This window comes from Bufo bufo, chromosome 8 (genome assembly GCF_905171765.1).
Source record: "Bufo bufo chromosome 8, aBufBuf1.1, whole genome shotgun sequence".
Lineage (NCBI taxonomy): Eukaryota > Metazoa > Chordata > Amphibia > Anura > Bufonidae > Bufo > Bufo bufo.
Window position 1 is genome coordinate 155,078,397 of NC_053396.1, and position 18,332 is coordinate 155,096,728.

The 18,332-nt window shown below is 40.5% G+C and overlaps 1 protein-coding gene across 9 annotated transcripts in view; it reads left to right on the forward strand.

Annotated features, from left to right (window-relative positions):
• Positions 1–10,176, forward strand: part of MCF2 (MCF.2 cell line derived transforming sequence) — a 208,738-nt gene extending 198,562 nt beyond the window's left edge. For 8 of the 9 annotated variants that reach the window (XM_040405657.1, XM_040405660.1, XM_040405659.1 and 5 more), the window contains one exon: positions 7,795–10,176. In XM_040405657.1, the coding sequence (XP_040261591.1) occupies positions 7,795–7,835 (41 nt within the window). In that variant the 3' untranslated portion in view covers positions 7,836–10,176. The remainder of the gene's footprint in view (positions 1–7,794) is intronic. The other variant, XR_005773943.1, reaches the window with a different exon arrangement.
• The last annotated feature ends 8,156 nt before the right edge of the window (positions 10,177–18,332 follow it).

Genomic DNA, 18,332 nt, shown 5'->3' on the forward strand with positions numbered 1-18,332 from the left:
ATCTATACATATACATAGTGTAAGGTTTATACACAATTGTAGTACAGCTGTAATAGAAAGATATCTGCATCAGTGCTGGGGGGTGGGGGATGGTCATGTTTTATGGGAATCAAATGCACAGATTATAAGTCTACTGGCTGACAATCTTTAGAGCTAATGTATAATATGGAATTATAGTGTTTGCTGCACAGAAAGGGTTTGTAAAAGATCAGACTGAGATTGTGTGTAAAACTGTGCAGGACAGCCACATATTACTGTACACTGAGCTCACTTATCACAGCTCTCTGAGGATTCCACAGCAGGGGGGAGGGGCCTCACAGACACTGCAGGCTGCCAGACTGATGACTCATTCTCTTCACATGAAATAGCATGTAAGAACTCAGTGCTCAGTGTGATGTCATACAGAGGTGTGGCCGGCCTTCACTCAAACTGCCTAAGCCCGCCCAGCCTTAGCTGCAGAAAACCAGGAAGTGAACAACAGAGTGACTGCAGGTGAGGATGAATAAGCAAGATGAGAATACCCCTTTAAGGAAAAATTTAATTCCTAATCATTCCACCCCACTCTACAGACATGATCACCTAGAACTTAATGCCTTTATTATAACGTATGTTAAAGAGGTATTTGTAAGTGACTGCATTTGGTCGTACTGTCACGTCCAATTTGCTTACCGGGGCTGTGACACTATAAAGTGCCACAGTTCCAGAGTCTCCACTCTCCCGGAGAGCAGAGACACCGGGTAAGCCGGCAAGGGACCACTCTGCAGACTAACCAATCGGAGCGCTTTAATTTCCGTTTCAGGCTGTGATCTCCACGCTGGAGATCACAGCCTGAAATCAGCCATGACCCCCACTGTGCCCCCAGTGCCCCTGATGATTATACTGCCCCCATATTCCACAATTGCCCCCCATTGTCCCCCATCGCCCCCAGATGCCCCCTGCATCCTGACCCTCCGTGCCGACTCTGATGGCAGTGGCTCAGGAATGGAGCCGCTGCCATCAGCAGGGAGTGCCAGCTGTAATTTACAACTGACACTCTGCTGCTATGACCGAAATCGATGTTGGCACTGATCTCGCCCGTTTAACCCCATAGATACCGCGGTCAGCAGCCACCCACGGCATCCATGGGGTTGAGAGGGAGCTCCCTCTGTCTTCCATCGCGGACCGCTGCTGCTGCGATGGCAGCGGCCCGTTGGTTGCCATGGCAACCGGACACCTTACAAAGGGGTCCAGGGCGGTCATGTACCTAAGTCTGATCAGCCTTAGTGTAAATGTAATAAACACTATACAGTGCATTGCAATAGATGACTATTTCAATGCACTGTATAGCCATCAGACCCACTGGATCTTCAAGATCCAGATGGGTCTTAATAAATAAATAGAAAAGCGTAAAAAAAAGTGAATAAAATAAAAATAAAATAAAAGTTGTCTTTTCTCATATCTGTTTATTTATGTCATTAAAAAATTAAATAAATTTAAAAAAACTACACATAATTGGTATTGCCGCATACATAATGACCTGATCTATAAAAGTATCATATTACTAATGCCGCGCGGTAAACGTTGTCACCTCATGTCCACAAAAAATTAATAAAAAGTGATCAAAAAGACATTTGTACCCCAAAATGATACCAATAAAAACTACAGCCCGTCCCGCAAAAAAAACAAGTCCCCACACAGCTACATTGGTGAAAAAATACAAATGTTATGGGCCCTAAACTAATTTCAGCAAATTACATGTTAGAAAATCCAGATGCCGCGCCTTCCCTTTGGAATGCTGCTTTTACCCCAAACAGTGGTTTATGACCACATATGAGGTATTGCCGTATTCAGGAAAAAATGCATAGCAAATTGTGGGGTGCATTTTCTCCTGTTATCCCTTGTGAAAATGAAAAATTTGGGGCTAAAGCAAATTTATATAGGAAATAAAAGTTAATTTTTCATTTTCACAGCCATGTGTTTCAAAGCTTGTTGGGTCAAAGCATTCACTTCACCACTAAGTTTATTCCTTGAGAGGGGTAGTTTTCAAAATGGGGTCACTTTTTGGGGTTTTCTTTCTAGGGGTACCTCAGGGTCTCTTCAAATGTGACATGGCACCTGAAAACCATTCCAGTGAAATCTGCCCGCCGTTAATAATATGGCTCTCCTTTCCTTCTGGCCCTGCCGTGTGCCCATACAGCAGTTTACGACCACATATGGGGATTTTCTGTAAACCGCAGAATCAGGCTAATAAATATTGAGGTTGTGATCTCCAGCGTGGAGATCACAGCCTGAAACGGAAATTAAAGCGCTCCGATTGGTTAGTCTGCAGAGTGGTCCCTTGCCGGCTTACCCGGTGTCTCTGCTCTCCGGGAGAGCGGAGACTCTGGAACTGTGGCACTTTATAGTGTCACAGCCCCGGTAAGCAAATTGGACGTGACAGTACGACCAAATGCAGTCACTTACAAATACCTCTTTAACATACGTTATAATAAAGGCATTAAGTTCTAGGTAATCATGTCTGTAGAGTGGGGTGGAATGATTAGGAATTAAATTTTTCCTTAAAGGGGTATTCTCATCTTGCTTATTCATCCTCACCTGCAGTCACTCTGTTGTTCACTTCCTGGTTTTCTGCAGCTAAGGCTGGGCGGGCTTAGGCAGTTTGAGTGAAGGCCGGCCACACCTCTGTATGACATCACACTGAGCACTGAGTTCTTACGTGCTAGTTCATGTGAAGAGAATGAGTCATCAGTCTGGCAGCCTGCAGTGTCTGTGAGGCCCCTCCCCCCTGCTGTGGAATCCTCAGAGAGCTGTGATAAGTGAGCTCAGTGTACAGTAACATGTGGCTGTCCTGCACAGTTTTACACACAATCTCAGTCTGATCTTTTACAAACCCTTTCTGTGCAGCAAACACTATAATTCCATATTATACATTAGCTCTAAAGATTGTCAGCCAGTAGACTTATAATCTGTGCATTTGATTCCCATAAAACATGACCATCCCCCACCCCCCAGCACTGATGCAGATATCTTTCTATTACAGCTGTACTACAATTGTGTATAAACCTTAGGGAAACAGGTTCGTGGCAATAACCAAAGACAATTACCTCTCCCAACTGGTTCAGGACCCGACTAGAGGGACGGCCATACTGGACTTAGTATTAAACAATAGACCTGACAGAACAACAGACGTGCAGGTCGGGGGACACCTGGGAAATAGTGACCATAAAGTAATAACCTTCCAATTATCATTCAAAAGAGCGTTTCTACAGGGAGGAACAAAAATACCAGACTTCAAAAAAGCTAAATTTAGCCAACTAAGAGAGGCCATAGGCCAAACTAACTGGGACAAAGTCCTCACAAATACAGACACAAAATGGGATATCTTTAAAAACATCCTAAAAACTCATTGTGAGAGGTACATACCGTATGGTAATAAAAGGTTAAGGAACAAAAAGAAACCAATGTGGATAAGCAGAACTGTAAAGAAAGCAATAAATGACAAAAAGAAAGCATATAAAACACTAAAACAGGAGGGTTGCACGGAAGCACTGAAAAACTATAAGGAAAAAAATAGAACATGTAAAAAACAAATAAAAGCGGCCAAACTAGAGACCGAGAGATTAATTGCCAAAGAGAGTAAAACTAACCCTAAAATGTTCTTCAATTATATAAATGTTAAAAAGTATAAATCTGAAGGTGTTGGCCCTTTAAAGAGTAATGAGGGGGGAGTCGCAGAGAGCGACGAGGAGAAAGCAAAGCTGTTAAATATTTTTTTCTCCAATGTATTCACTGAGGAAAATAAATTGTCAGATGACATGCAGAATGCAAAAATAAATTCACCATTAAAAGTGTCCTGTCTGACCCAGGAAGAAGTACATCAGCGACTTAAAAAGATTAAAACAGACAAATCGCCAGGACCGTATGGCATACACCCCCGTATCCTAAAGGAATTAAGTAATGTCATAGCCAGACCTTTATTTCTGATATTTGCAGACTCTATACTGACAGGGAATGTCCCACAGGATTGGCGCGTGGCATATGTGGTGCCAATATTCAAAAAGGGGCCAAAAACAGAGCCTGGAAACTATAGGCCGGTAAGTTTAACATCTGTTGTGGGTAAACTGTTTGAAGGTTTTCTGAGAGATGCTATATTAGAGCATCTCAACGGAAATAAGCAAATAACGCCATATCAGCATGGCTTCGTGAGGGATCGGTCATGTCAAACTAATTTAATCAGTTTCTATGAGGAGGTAAGTTCTAGACTTGACAGCGGCGAATCAATGGATGTCGTGTATCTGGACTTCTCCAAAGCATTTGACACTGTACCGCATAAAAGGTTAGTATATAAAATGAGAATGCTCGGACTGGGAGAAAACATCTGTATGTGGGTAAGTAACTGGCTGAGTGATAGAAAACAGAGGGTGGTTATTAACGGTACACACTCAGATTGGGTCACTGTCACTAGCGGAGTACCTCAGGGGTCAGTATTGGGCCCTATTCTCTTCAATATATTTATTAATGATCTTGTAGAAGGCTTGCATAGTAAAGTATCAATTTTCGCAGATGACACTAAACTGTGTAAAGTAATTTACACTGATGAGGACAGTATACTACTACAGAGGGATCTGGATAGATTGGAGGCTTGGGCAGATAAGTGGCAGATGAGGTTTAACACTGATAAATGTAAGGTTATGCACATGGGAAGGAAAAATGCAAGTCACCCGTACATACTAAATGGGAAAACACTCGGTAACACTGACATGGAAAAGGATCTAGGAATTTTAATAAACAGCAAACTAAGCAGCAAAAACCAGTGTCAGGCAGCTGCTGCCAAGGCCAACAAGATAATGGGTTGCATCAAAAGGGGCATAGATTCCCGTGATATGAACATAGTCCTACCACTTTACAAATCGCTAGTCAGACCACACATGGAGTACTGTGTACAGTTCTGGGCTCCTGTAAACAAGGCAGACATAGCAGAGCTAGAGAGGGTTCAGAGGAGGGCAACTGAAGTAATAACTGGAATGGGGCAACTACAGTACCCTGAAAGATTATCAAAATTAGGGTTATTCACTTTAGAAAAAAGACGACTGAGGGGAGATCTAATTAATATGTATAAATATATCAGGGGTCAGTACAGAGATCTATCCCATCAGCTATTTATCCCCAGGACTGTGACTGTGACGAGGGGACATCCTCTGCGTCTGGAGGAAAGAAGGTTTGTACACAAACATAGAAGAGGATTCTTTACGGTAAGAGCAGTGAGACTATGGAACTCTCTGCCTGAGGAGGTGGTGATGGTGAGTACAATAAAGGAATTCAAGAGGGGCCTGGACGTATTTCTGGAGCTTAATAATATTACAGGCTATAGCTACTAGAGAGGGGTCGTTGATCCAGGGAGTTATTCTGATTGCATGATTGGAGTCGGGAAGGAATTTTTTATTCCCCTAAAGTGGAGAAAATTGGCTTCTACCTCACAGGGTTTTTTGCCTTCCTCTGGATCAACTTGCAGGATAACAGGCCGAACTGGATGGACAAATGTCTTTTTTCGGCCTTATGTACTATGTTACTATGTTACTATGTATGTATATGTATAGATGCATATATAGCTCAGGAACATGTGTCTTCTCCAGCCTCCTATAATAAGTTTGGCTCAAGGGCTTCCTATACAGCTCAGATACATCTTTATTATACTCTTTGGCTGTTAACCCTTGTGGTGTTACAGGAAAATTGGATTTAAATGGATAATTTGCCCCAAAAAAATAAAATAAAAAATTTCCCCTCCATTTTGCTTTAATTCTTGTGGAACACCTAAAGGGTTAATAAAGTTTGTAAAATCAGTTTTGAATAACTTGAGGGGTGTAGTTACTAAAATGTGGTCATTTATGAGTGGTTTCTACTATGTAAGCCCCACAAAGCGACTTCACAACTGAAATGGTCCTTAAAAAAGTGGGTTTTGGAAATTTTCTTAAAAATTTGAAAATGTGCTTTTAAACTTCTAAGCCTTCTAACTTCCTAAAAAAAAAAAAATTACATTTACAAAATGATGCCAACATAAAGTAGACATATGGGGAATGTAAAGTAGTAACTACATATTTTATGAAGTATCACTATTCATCTTAAAAGCAAAGAAGTTCTAATTTTAAAAATAGCTAACTTTTCCAAATTTTCTACACATTTTTGATTTTTTTTAATGCATAAAGTTAAAACGTATCAACTCAAAATCACCACTAACATGAAGTACGATATGTCACGAGAAAACATTCTCAGAATGGCATGGATAATTAAAAGCATTCCAAAATTATTACAACATAAAGTGACACATGTCAGATTTGAAAAATGGGGCTCCGGCATTTGGTCCAAACAGGCTGTCGCTTAAAGGGGTTAAAGGGAACCTGGTTATAGAGCAGGAGGAGCTGAGCAGACTGATGGTTTTCTGGGAAAATATTCGGGAATTTATTCATTTAAACCTCTGCTCTTTTTCTGCTTAGGAGTCATGTGGGTGGTCCTGCTGAGTGATTTATAGCCTTCCCTGTATTATTTGTCATGCAGAGTTAGCTGTCAATCACAGAGAAGCACCACCCGCATGACTCCTAAGCATAAAGAGAGCAGAAGTTTAAATGAATAAATTACAAGTTTTACCAATTCTTTCCCATAAAACTACAGTATATATCAACCTCGTGGTATGCTTCTCGTGGGAACCTATGGGTTATTTCTATTTGTGCCACTGTAAACGTATATATTGGTGGGTTCAGTCAGAGGTATACTTTGGGAAAACTTATCAAGACGTACCTCAAACATGCACTGAAAATTCTGGGTGAATAGACCCAAACTCTCTCAGTCTATAGTGGTTAGTGGTAACATCAGTGTCTAGTCAGTGAACATCTGTAGTAAGACCAATGCCCAGCCTTGTTTTTTTAATTGATACAGTATTTACAAGATTAGATTTTAGTTTTTTAATGGCATATTCAGCTTCTGTCACGGTCATATTGTTGTTTGACTGTGACGCGGTTGCCATGCAGACTGGTTGCCAGTGGCAAAGGGTTATTGGCAGTTTGCATGTGCACTTCTCCTTCTAGGTTTGCCTCCCTGCTGTTTGGCGAGAAAGGGGTTAATCTTCTTGCTAGTGGGGATTAAGGTGTTTTCAGGGTGTGGCTGCAGGCTTCATATATACCTGTGGCTTGCTGGCTGGGGGCAGTTGTACTACAGCCTTGCTTGGCGATGGAGCTTTGCTCCTTGCCTGGGTGTTTCTGCCCAGTCCTTGAGGGCCATCTTATGGAACATAAATTGTCCTCCCTTATGTACCCTCCATGTATCTTTACCCTTACTTCTTGTATGTGTGGTGTGGGTTTATGTTCTGGGTGTGTGAAGCGTTTTGTTGGTTGTTACATGTCTGGGCTGTTGTTGGTCCCTGCATGTATGCTATTTATCACCCGGTATGTTGATACCTCCGGAAGGGGGCTGGTTTCCTGGAAGGGTGAACCATAAATATGGATGCAGTGCTGCCTGGGGCTGCCATGTACCTTGCTGTTTGGGGGCCAGGCAGTATCAGGAGAGGAAGTGGTGTTTAGAGCATATGGTTTGGTTTCTGATCTTCAAATGCTATAATTGGGGTCTTCGTCATCAATGAATGACATATATAGGACAATATACACAGTGCAGTGGAGTGTACAATCTTGGACTGTCCAGAGGTCCATACCGTACATTGTGTAGATGACATCACTTTCCATGGGTCTCTCAGATGATCAAGTGATGAAGTTTAAGCGGATAAGCTATGCATGCGATACATTTCATTTTTATTTTATTTTTTTACAGATGCTGCTCTATGTAACACAAGGAAGTTAAGCTCACCTTGAAACCCCATGTAAATATGAATAATACACAGATCCATGGATGCTGCTGAAACGCTGTTTTTAAAGGCACTGTTTTCATGGATGCTGCTGAAACACTGTTGTCAGAAGCACTGATTTCCATGGATGCTGCTGAAACGCTGTTGTGAGGAGCACTGTTACATGTTAATGTCACCACCAATCTTATCCTACAACATCGTCTGTGACCACCTTCTAAAGCTCACATACCCTTTTCACGTGGACAAAAGACACTTTTAACAGCCTCATTTTGTAAAACTGTTGTTGTACATTGGAAAATTCCATTTTTACCATGCTCCTTAGCACCATTAGTTTATTTTACATCTTGGCTAATGAAATGTTTTTAACTCAATGTAAATATGTAAGTGTTGACATTTGTAGAAACTCCATTCCATGCTCTATCTATACATGTTTTACCGTTTTTGTGTAAAACGTCTGCACTTTATTCATCTTGACTCTATAGGGGAAGATTTATAAAACTGTATAAAATAAAAAATCTTTATTGCCCATAGCAACCACTCAGATCTCAGCTTTAATTTTTCAAGAGCACTATAAGAAATTAAAGCAGTGTTGTGATTGGTTGACAGTTCTATCCTTTAGACAGTTTTCATAACTCTCCCCAATGTGATGAGGCTTCTCATGAGACAATAGCTTGATGTAGGCCTTCTTAATATGAACTGGACTGGTTGATCTTGAACATTCTACATTTTTGCCACCACCTGCTTTATGGTGTAATGTGACAAATTGCAATAAAAAAAATATCTTGTTCTTCCTTAATGTGGAATAATTAAGTTTTTCAATTATTAATTGGTTAGGGTTTAAATAATTTTTAGGTGTATCAGTATTATTATTATAGTGTTTGTGTATGGATAAGTGTCATTCTACTCTTGCTGAGAAGAACTCTGTCCACCAAAGTAGAAGAATGTACCTGTATATTTGTCATCCTAAAAAAATAAGTTTATTTCAGTTATTCTGTTCATTTATGTATGTATTTCTCATTTTCTGTGTTATTCTACAGATCAAGTTGCACTTTAAGGGGTTGTCCCATGATTAATGTAAAAAACATGAAAATCAGACATCATATAGTACATAACAAAGGTAGAACCAGCCCTGTACCTCACATGGATTTACAGTTCTTCCCATTCTTTGGTCCAGTTGCTCGGTTTGATTTCTTTCAAGCTGGCAGCTCAGGAGGCGTGTACTTTCTAAGGGGACATGTCCATTCGGCTGCATCTCTCTCCTTATCACAGCTCAGGCAGCATGTCCTTTCAGCTACAGCTCTCTCCCTGTAACAGTCTCAGATTCTAACAGTAGATCCAGCTGAGGGCAGTTGAGGAATGGAATTGAGCATTTGCAAAAACCTCAGTGAGGTGGACAAAGAAATAAGAAAAAGTACAAACAGCAGGTGGTGCTATACAGAAATACTTTATTGAATAATTTAGTAGCTTTACTAAACTTTTAATTACATCTAATTACAAAAGTTTTCAGGTCCAGATGCTGGTTTCAAAAATGTAGATTTTTTTTTTCATGGGATAACCCCTTTATTGATGTAAAAATATTGATCTGGGATCAGATAGTGTATATAGACCAGCTTGAGGTATATATCTACAGTTCTCAGCAGTGCTGGAGCTGTTCTTGTGGTTTTTGAAGTATTGCTGGCAAATAATACATACAACACAGTGGAAAAGCCAGCAACAGGGAGAATACAAGGTACACTTCATGGGAATGGAGGGCAGCCAGTGATATGCAATCTGTGTTGACATTGGATTACATGGAACTGATTAGTATATTTACTGATATTCCTCTTTTAGGGGACAATTAATGGTACATTATCTACATAAAGCACAAAGTGTAGGACTATCTTTAAGGGGCACAACATGTGACACAATAGATGGCGCTATTTACAGGGGCACCAGCACATGCCACTAATTTCAGGGGGCACAGTATGTAGCAAAAATTTTATGGGGACTGTGTGTAATGGTTTATGGCTAGGGAATACAATTATATTCAGGAGTTAAAATATGTGGCACAATTATATTCAAGGGCACAGTGTGTGGCGGTATATTCATGGTGATAGTATCAGATGCCATTATATTGAGGGGCACAATGTGTGGCACCCTGATGATTTTGTGTTAGTATAGGTCAAGGTTATCTGGTTGGGAAACTCTGCAGAGACAGGTCATGTCCAGGAAAAGTCATCATGGTGGTCTTGACAGGATAGAGAAGAAAAGGCAGGAGAACAACTTCAAGCAGAGAAGACATCACCTGTGAGTCAGTGAATGTAAATGTTTATTCTTCTTCTGACTAATCAGTAATAGATTCACTGCATGATCTGAAGTGAGGGGATGGGTGATACCATTCTTTTACACTGTAGATTCAGGGTAAAGGAGAAAATAAAAAATATATAGTATAATGTCGCCTGATTATACCAGACAATACATTCCCAAATCTTATGTGTGTGTACACATTCCTAAGGTGGGGGGCAGAACTCACTTGGGTGAGGGGCTATAGATTAGACAGGATGAAGCAAGCCTTGGTAATGAATAACAGATGTTGGCCAAGAAGAACATGAAGCAAGGACGCATTGTCCATGCATGGAGATGTCCAATGGGGTTGTAGAGAGAGTTTAACCTATCCAATGAGGATAGGACAAGTATGTAAAGTTTAGGATAGTTATGTGTATAAGATGAGCATTTTCCTTTGTATGATTGTAGCTGTTAATGCTCCCGGCTAGCCACAATAAACCTTATTCGTCCTGAAGAATTCGTTTTCTGACTGGTATTCCACAACATTTCTTGGTGACCCCGACGTGATCCCATATACTAGAACCCTACGTTCTGGCAGTGTGACCATCAGGAGAATCTCAGCAGTACAGACCTGCTTAAATTACAGGTAAGCAGACACCTTGCTTTGCTAAACTCTGTCTGCACAGTTTTTTTCCAATGGCCACTATAGTCCAGTAAGTAGGGGGGTTAGTTCGGGTGAAGACACAAAAAAAAACTAAGAAAAAACATTTTGCCATTCTGAGGAAGAGTAACGTTTATTAATAGAATATTTAATATTTATGAGTAAAGGGTAACAGTCAGTTTTGCCTCACTGCTGTCCAATTCTAAAATTGGATTAGATATATTTTCATGTATTAATCAACTAATTAATGATTAATTGATTAAATAATTTATGGTCCAATTTCAATTGGATTTGGTTCTAAATCCCTAAACAAAGAAGACACGGGTAACATATAGGGAGATCCACTACTGTCCAGCACTGGTTCTAAATCCCGTGTGAGAGAAAGAGATACCCTATTGGTTATGGACCAAAACCTTGGTTTCGGGCCTAAATAGGAAGAGGTCAGTTACGGTTTGAGGCACGGCTCGTTGGTTACATATACCAGTGCAAAAGACCTGTATGAAAGAAAGAGATACCCTATTGGTTATGAACCAAATCTCACATTCGGGCCAAAGTAGGAAGAGGTCAGTTACGGTTAGAGGCACGGCTCATTGGTTACATAAACCAGTGCAAAAGACTTGTATGAGAGAAAGAGATACCCTATTAGTTACGGACCAAAACCTCGGTTTCGGGCCAAAGTAGGAAGGGGTCAGTTACGGTTAGCGGCACGGCTTATTGGTTATTTAAACCGATGCAAAAGACCCAGAAAGCGTGCAAAAATCCATTGGGTGATGTATTCTTTTGTATATGTTATTGTAATTTGGTTTTGATTGTTGTGTTAACTGTCTTTACTAACCATTTGTTGCATACGCTGAGTGATTGAAACTCCACATTTTGGTAAGCAGACACACCTTTGGTGTGGTGTTTTGGACTTTACTGTGAGCACTGTGGGAGAGTAGAATCCGCGACTGTGTTGTTACATCAGCTTGCATTAAGGTAAGGGGACACTTGCTTAAGGTAAGGGGACACTTGCTGTGTAGTGAGTGGTGTCAGTAGACTTTACCCTGAGACAGGCAAGTGAGGTGACGTAAACAAACTATTGTATTAACTGGTGCCGTATTACTAGGATTGGTACCTAGCAGAGCATTGCACATTGTTCTGCTGGAGTGTTTGCGACCTTGAGTTACTCCTCCATTAGGGACATCAATTACTAATATTTTTTGTGATTTGAGATTGTGATAAGACCATGACATCTCCATTAACAGTCATGTGTCAGGAATACCCTGATGATAAAAAGGAGTTAGAGAAGTGGTGTGGGAAGAAGTGTCACAAAAGGACACTATCGCTTACTATCTCCTGGCCAGAAGCCACCATATCAGGGAAAGACCAGCAACTACAAATACAGTTGCTGAAAACATGGAAAAAAAACATAGGGAACAGCAAGAGGCTTCATGTATACCATGTACAGATGTTGAAGAACAAAAGCCTGCTGTAGCCCCACCTGCCCCACCTTCCCCACCCCATATCATAAAACCCCCAACTATAGTGAACTGCTAGTGCAAGCAAAACAAATATCTTCTGAAAGTGACTCGGTGGAACACATGGGACATATACCACTACCTGCTGAGGGATATAAGTATCCCCTAGTAATTGTAAAGGATTCTAAGATCAGAGCCAAGGTTGAATTGGGAAGTAAAAACACAGAAAAGCAAGATAGCTCTTCTCCAGAAGAAGAAGAAGATGGGGATTTCTCAGGTTTGTGGGAGTTAGGAGATAATTTCCAAGTTTCAATTTCTCTACATCTATAATACATAGTAATACCTCCAAAAACAGTTATTACTTTACATTCCCCATATGTCTACTTCATGTTTAGATCATTTTGGGAATGATATTTTATTTTTTGGGGATGTTACAAGGCTTAGAAGTTTAGAAGCAAATCTTGAAATTTTTCTGAAATTTTCAAAAACCCAATTTTTAGGGACCAGTTCAAGTCTGAAGTCACTTTGCGAGGCTTACATAATAGAAACCACCCAAAAATGACCCCATTCTATAAACTACACCCCTCAAGGTATTCAAAACAGATTTTTACAAACGTCGTTAACCCTTTAGGTGTTCCACAAGAATTAATGGAAAATAGAGATACAATTTCAAAATTTAACTTTTTTGGCAGATTTTCCATTTTAATAATTTTTTTCCAGTTACAAAGCAAGGTTTAACAGCCAAACCAAACTCCATATTTATGGCCCTGATTCTGTAGTTTACAGAAACACCCCATATGTGGTCGTAAACCGCTGTACGGGCACACGGCAGGGCGCAGAAGGAAAGGAATGCCATACGGTTTTTGGAAGGCAGGTTTTGCTGGACTGTTTTTTTTGACACCATGTCCCATTTGAAACCCCCTAATGCACCCCTAGAGTAGAAACTCCATAAAAGTGACCCCATCTAAGAAACTACACCCCTCAAGGTATTCAAAACTGATTTTTACAAACGTCGTTAACCTTTTAGGTGTTCCACAAGAATTAATTGAAAATAGAGATACAATTTCAAAATTTCACTTTTTTGGCAGATTTTCCATTTTAATAATTTTTTTCCAGTTACAAAGCAAGGGTTAACAGCCAAACCAAACTCCATATTTATGGCCCTGATTCTGTAGTTTACAGAAACACCCCATATGTGGTTGTAAACCGCTGTACGGGCACACGGCAGGGCGCAGAAGGAAAGGAATGCCATACGGTTTTTGGAAGGCAGGTTTTGCTTGACTGTTTTTTTTTTGACACCATGTCCCATTTGAAGCCCCCCCGATGCACCCCTAGAGTAGAAACTCCAAAAAAGTGACCCAATTTTAGAAACTACAGGATAGGGTGGCAGTATTGTTGGTACTAGTTTAGGGTACATATGATTTTTGGTTCCTCTATATTTCACTTTTTGTGAGGCAAGGTAACAAGAAGTAGCTGTTTTGGCACAGTTCTTTTTATTTTTTATTTACAACATTCGTCTGACAGGTTAGATCATATGATATTTTTATAGACCAGGTTGTCACGGACGCTGCGATACCTAATATGTATACTTTTTTTTTTATTTATGTAAGTTTTACACAATGATTTCATTTTTGAAGCAAAAAAAACCATGTTTTAGTGTTTCCATAGTCTGAGATCCATAATTTTTTCAGTTTTTGGGCAATTACCTTGGGTAGGGTATGATTTTTGTGGGATGAGATGACGGTTTTATTGGTACTATTTTGCGGTGCGTGTGACTTTTTGATCGCTTGCTATTACACTTTTTGTGATGTAAGGTGACAAAAAATGGTTTATTTAGCACAGTTTTTTTACGATGTTCATCTGAGGGGTTAGGTCGTGTGATATTTTTATAGAGTCGGTCGATACGGACGCGGCGATACCTAATATGTATACTTTTTTTTATTTATGTAAGTTTAACAGAATAATATCAATTTTGAAACAAAAAAATAAATCATGTTTTAGTGTCTCCATATTCTGAGATCCATAGTTTTTTCAGTTTTTGGGCGATTATCTTAGTTAGGGTCTCATTTTTTGCGGGATGAGATGACGGTTGTATTGGCACTATTTTGGGGTGCATATGACTTTTTGATCGCTTGCTATTACACTTTTTGTGATGTAAGGTGACAAATGATGTTTTAGTGTCTCCATATTCTGAACCATTGTTTATTTATTTTTTGGGCGATTGTCTCAGGTAGGGGCTCGTTTTTTGCGGGATGAGGTGACGGTTAGATTGGTACTATTTTGGTTGGCAAACACCTTTTTGATCACTTGCTGTTGTACTTTTTGTGATGTAAGGTGACAAAAAAATTGTTTATTTAGCACAGTTTTTATTTTTTATTTTTTACGGTGTAGATCTGAGGGGTTAGGTCATGTGATATGTTTATAGAGCCGGTCGATACGGATACTGCGATACCTAATATGTATACTTTTTTTTTTTCCCTAATTGTTACCAATTTTTTTTTAACTTTATTTGGGGAAAATTACATTTTTGTTTATTTTTACTTGAAACTTTTAATTTTTTGGGGGGAAAACTTAATTTTTTCAACTTTCTTTTTCACTTAATTTTTTTGTGCCACTTTGGAACTTGAACTTTTGGGGGTCTAATCCCCTTTACAATGCATTTCAATACTTCTGTAATGGAATGCATTGGCTGTATGAGTAATACTGTGTGTATTACTCATACAGCTTCCGGCCTGTGAGATCCAGGGGGCTGGATCTCACAGGCTCTTCACCGGCTTTTTCTGCCTTCCATGCCATCGGGCCCCCCCTACAGCCGCATGGGGACCCGATGGCACCACCCGCCGCCGCAACCGCAGGTAAAAGCCGCAAACCGCAGGTCTGAATTGACCTGGGTTTGCTGCGATCATCCCCCCGGCGTTGTGACAGGATGCCCGCTGAATGATTTCAGCGGACATCCTGTTCCGATTAACCCCCACCGTGCCGCAATGTAGTTTTAAAGTTAGGACGTACCGGTACGTCCTGGGTCCTTAAAGACTCTGAAAACATAGCGTACCGGTATGTCCTAAGTCCTTAAGGGGTTAACGGACGTCACAAACGCTTGGAGGCTTCTTGCTAATTACTTTTACTTTCTCCAAAATGTCTGATTAGGAGAATGTTTTTGGCTCTATACACCACCACAATGGATTTAAAATGACACGAACAAGATGTGCTTTAACTGCAGACTGTCAGCTTTAATTTGAGGGGATTTACATCCAAATCAGGTGAACGGTGTAGAAATGACAACAGTTTGCATATGTGCCTCCCACTTGTTAAGGGACCAAAAGTAATGGGACAGAATAATAATCATAAATCAAACTTACACTTTTTAATACTTGGTTGCAAATCCTTTGCAGTCAATTACAGCCAGAAGTCTGGAACGCATAGACATCACCAGACGCTGGGTTTCATCCCTGGTGATGCTCTGCCAGGCCTCTACTGCAACTATCTTCAGTTCCTGCTTGTTCTGGGGGCATTTTCCCTTCAGTTTTGTCTTCAGCAAGTGAAATGCATGCTCAATCGGATTCAGGTCAGGTGATTGACTTGGTCATTGCATACCATTCCACTTCTTTCCCTGAAAAAAACTCTTTGGTTGCTTTTGCAGTATGCTTTGGGTTATTGTCCATCTGCACTGTGAAGCACCATCCAATGAGTTATGAAGCATTTGGCTGAATATGAGCAGATATTATTGCCCGAAACACTTCAGAATTCATCCTGCTGTTTTTTTCAGCAGTCACATCATCAATAAATACAAGAGAACCATTTCCATTGGCAGCTATACATGCCCACGCCATGACACTACCATCACCATGCTTCACTGATGAGGTGGTATGCTTAGGATCATGAGCAGTTCCTTTCCTTCTCCATACTCTTCTCTTCCCATCACTCTGGTACAAGTTGATTTTGGTCTCATCTGTCCATAGGATGTTGTTCCAGAACTGTGAAGGCTTTTTTAGATGTTGTTTGGCAAACCCTAATCTGGCCTTCCTGTTTTTGAGGCTCACCAAAGGTTTACATCTTGTAGTGAACCCTCTGTATTCACTCTGGTGAAGTCTTCTCTTGATTATTGACTTTGACACACATACACCTACCTCCTGGAGAGTGTTCTTTATCTGGCCAACTGTTGTGAAGGGTGTTTTCTTCACGAGGGAAAGAATTCTTGGGTCATCCACCACAGTTGTTTTCCGTGTTCTTCCGGGTCTTTTGGTGTTGCTGAGCTCACCGGTGCGTTCCTTCTTTTTAAGAATGTTCCAATGTTTTGGCCACGCCTAATGTTTTTGCTATCTCTCTGATGGGTTTGTTTTGTTTTCTCAGCCTAATTATGGCTTGCTTTACTGATAGTGACAGCTCTTTGGATCTCATCTTGAGAGTTGACAGCAAAAGATTCCAAATGCAAATAACACACTTGAAATGAACTCTGGACCTTTTATCTGCTCATTGTAATTGGGATAATGAGGGAATAACACACACCTGGCCATGGCACAGCTGAGAGAAGCCAATTGGTCCCTTAACAAGTGGGAGGAACATATGCAAATTGTTGTAATTCCTACACCGTTCATCTGATTTGGATGTAAATACCCCCAATATTTATGGACCTGACTGTATGTTATGTGTTAGGACATCTTATTAGGGCCAGTGCACTGTTATACACTAAAACAGAACTGACTTAGGAAACATGGTACATTTCACCAGACCCCAAGGGGTGTGGACAAGTTATGTAAAGGGGAGGAGGAAAGGTGGGATATTGTAATGAGTGGACTTCCATTACATCCTATCTACTGATACATGATCCTATAGGTAGGAAAAACCTTCTTATTAACAACTGCAGAACAAGATGTTCAAACAATTAACATAGTAACATAGTAACATAGTACATAAGGCCGAAAAAATACATTTGTCCATCCAGTTCGGCCTGTCTTCCTGCAAGTTGATCCAGAGGAAGGCAAAAAAAACCTGTGAGGTAGAAGCCAATTTTCCTCACTTTAGGGGAATCAAAAATTCCTTCCTGACTCCAATCAGGCAATCAGAATAACTCCCTGGATCAACGACCCCTCTCTAGTAGCTATGGCCTGTAATATTATTACGCTCCAGAAATACATCCAGGCCCCTCTTGAATTCCTTTAGTTAACTCACCATCACCACCTCCTCAGGCAGAGAGTTCCATAGTCTCACTGCTCTTACCGTAAAGAACCCTTTTCTATGTTTGTGTATAAACCTTCTTTCCTCCAGACGCAGAGGATGTCCCCTCGTCACAATCACAGTCCTGGGGATAAATAGATGATGGGATAGATCTCTGTACTGCCCCCTGATATATTTATACATAGTAATTAGATCTCCCCTCAGTCGTCTTTTTTCTAACGTGAATAACCCTAATTTTGATAATCTTTCAGGGTACTGTAGTTGCCCCATTCCAGTTATTACTTTAGTTGCCCTCCTCTGGACCCTCTCCAGCTCTACTATGTCTGCCTTGTTCACTGGAGCCCAGAACTGTACACAGTACTCCATGTGTGGTCTGACTAATGATTTGTAAAGTAGTAGGAATATGTTCTCATCACGGGCATCTATGCCCCTTTTGATGCAACCCATTATCTTATTGGCCTTGGCAGCAGCTGCCTGACACTGGTTTTTGCAGCTTAGTTTGCTGTTTATTAAAATTCCTAGATCCTTTTCCACGTCAGTGTTACCGAGTGTTTTACCATTTAGTATGTACGGGTTACTTGCATTATTCCTTCCCATGTGCATAACTTTACATTTATCAGTGTTAAACCTCATCTGCCACTTATCTGCCCAAGCCTTCAATCTATCCAGATCCCTCTGTAGTAGTATACTGTCCTCTTCAGTGTTAATTACTTTACACAGTTATCTAAACCAAACACTGAGATTTCTCCAACGCAGTAAGAGTCCTTCTTTACATTTAATGATAGCACATGCAGTGAAACTTTAACAAACTCACTGTAAGCATATGTTTACTTTAAGTCTCTCTCCAGGTAGGAAACTTCCCTCCTCAGCAGCATTTTAAAGGGAAACAATCAAGTGGAAGGATGGGTTACCAGAGTATTTGCGGAATGCAACCTTTCCAATTAAT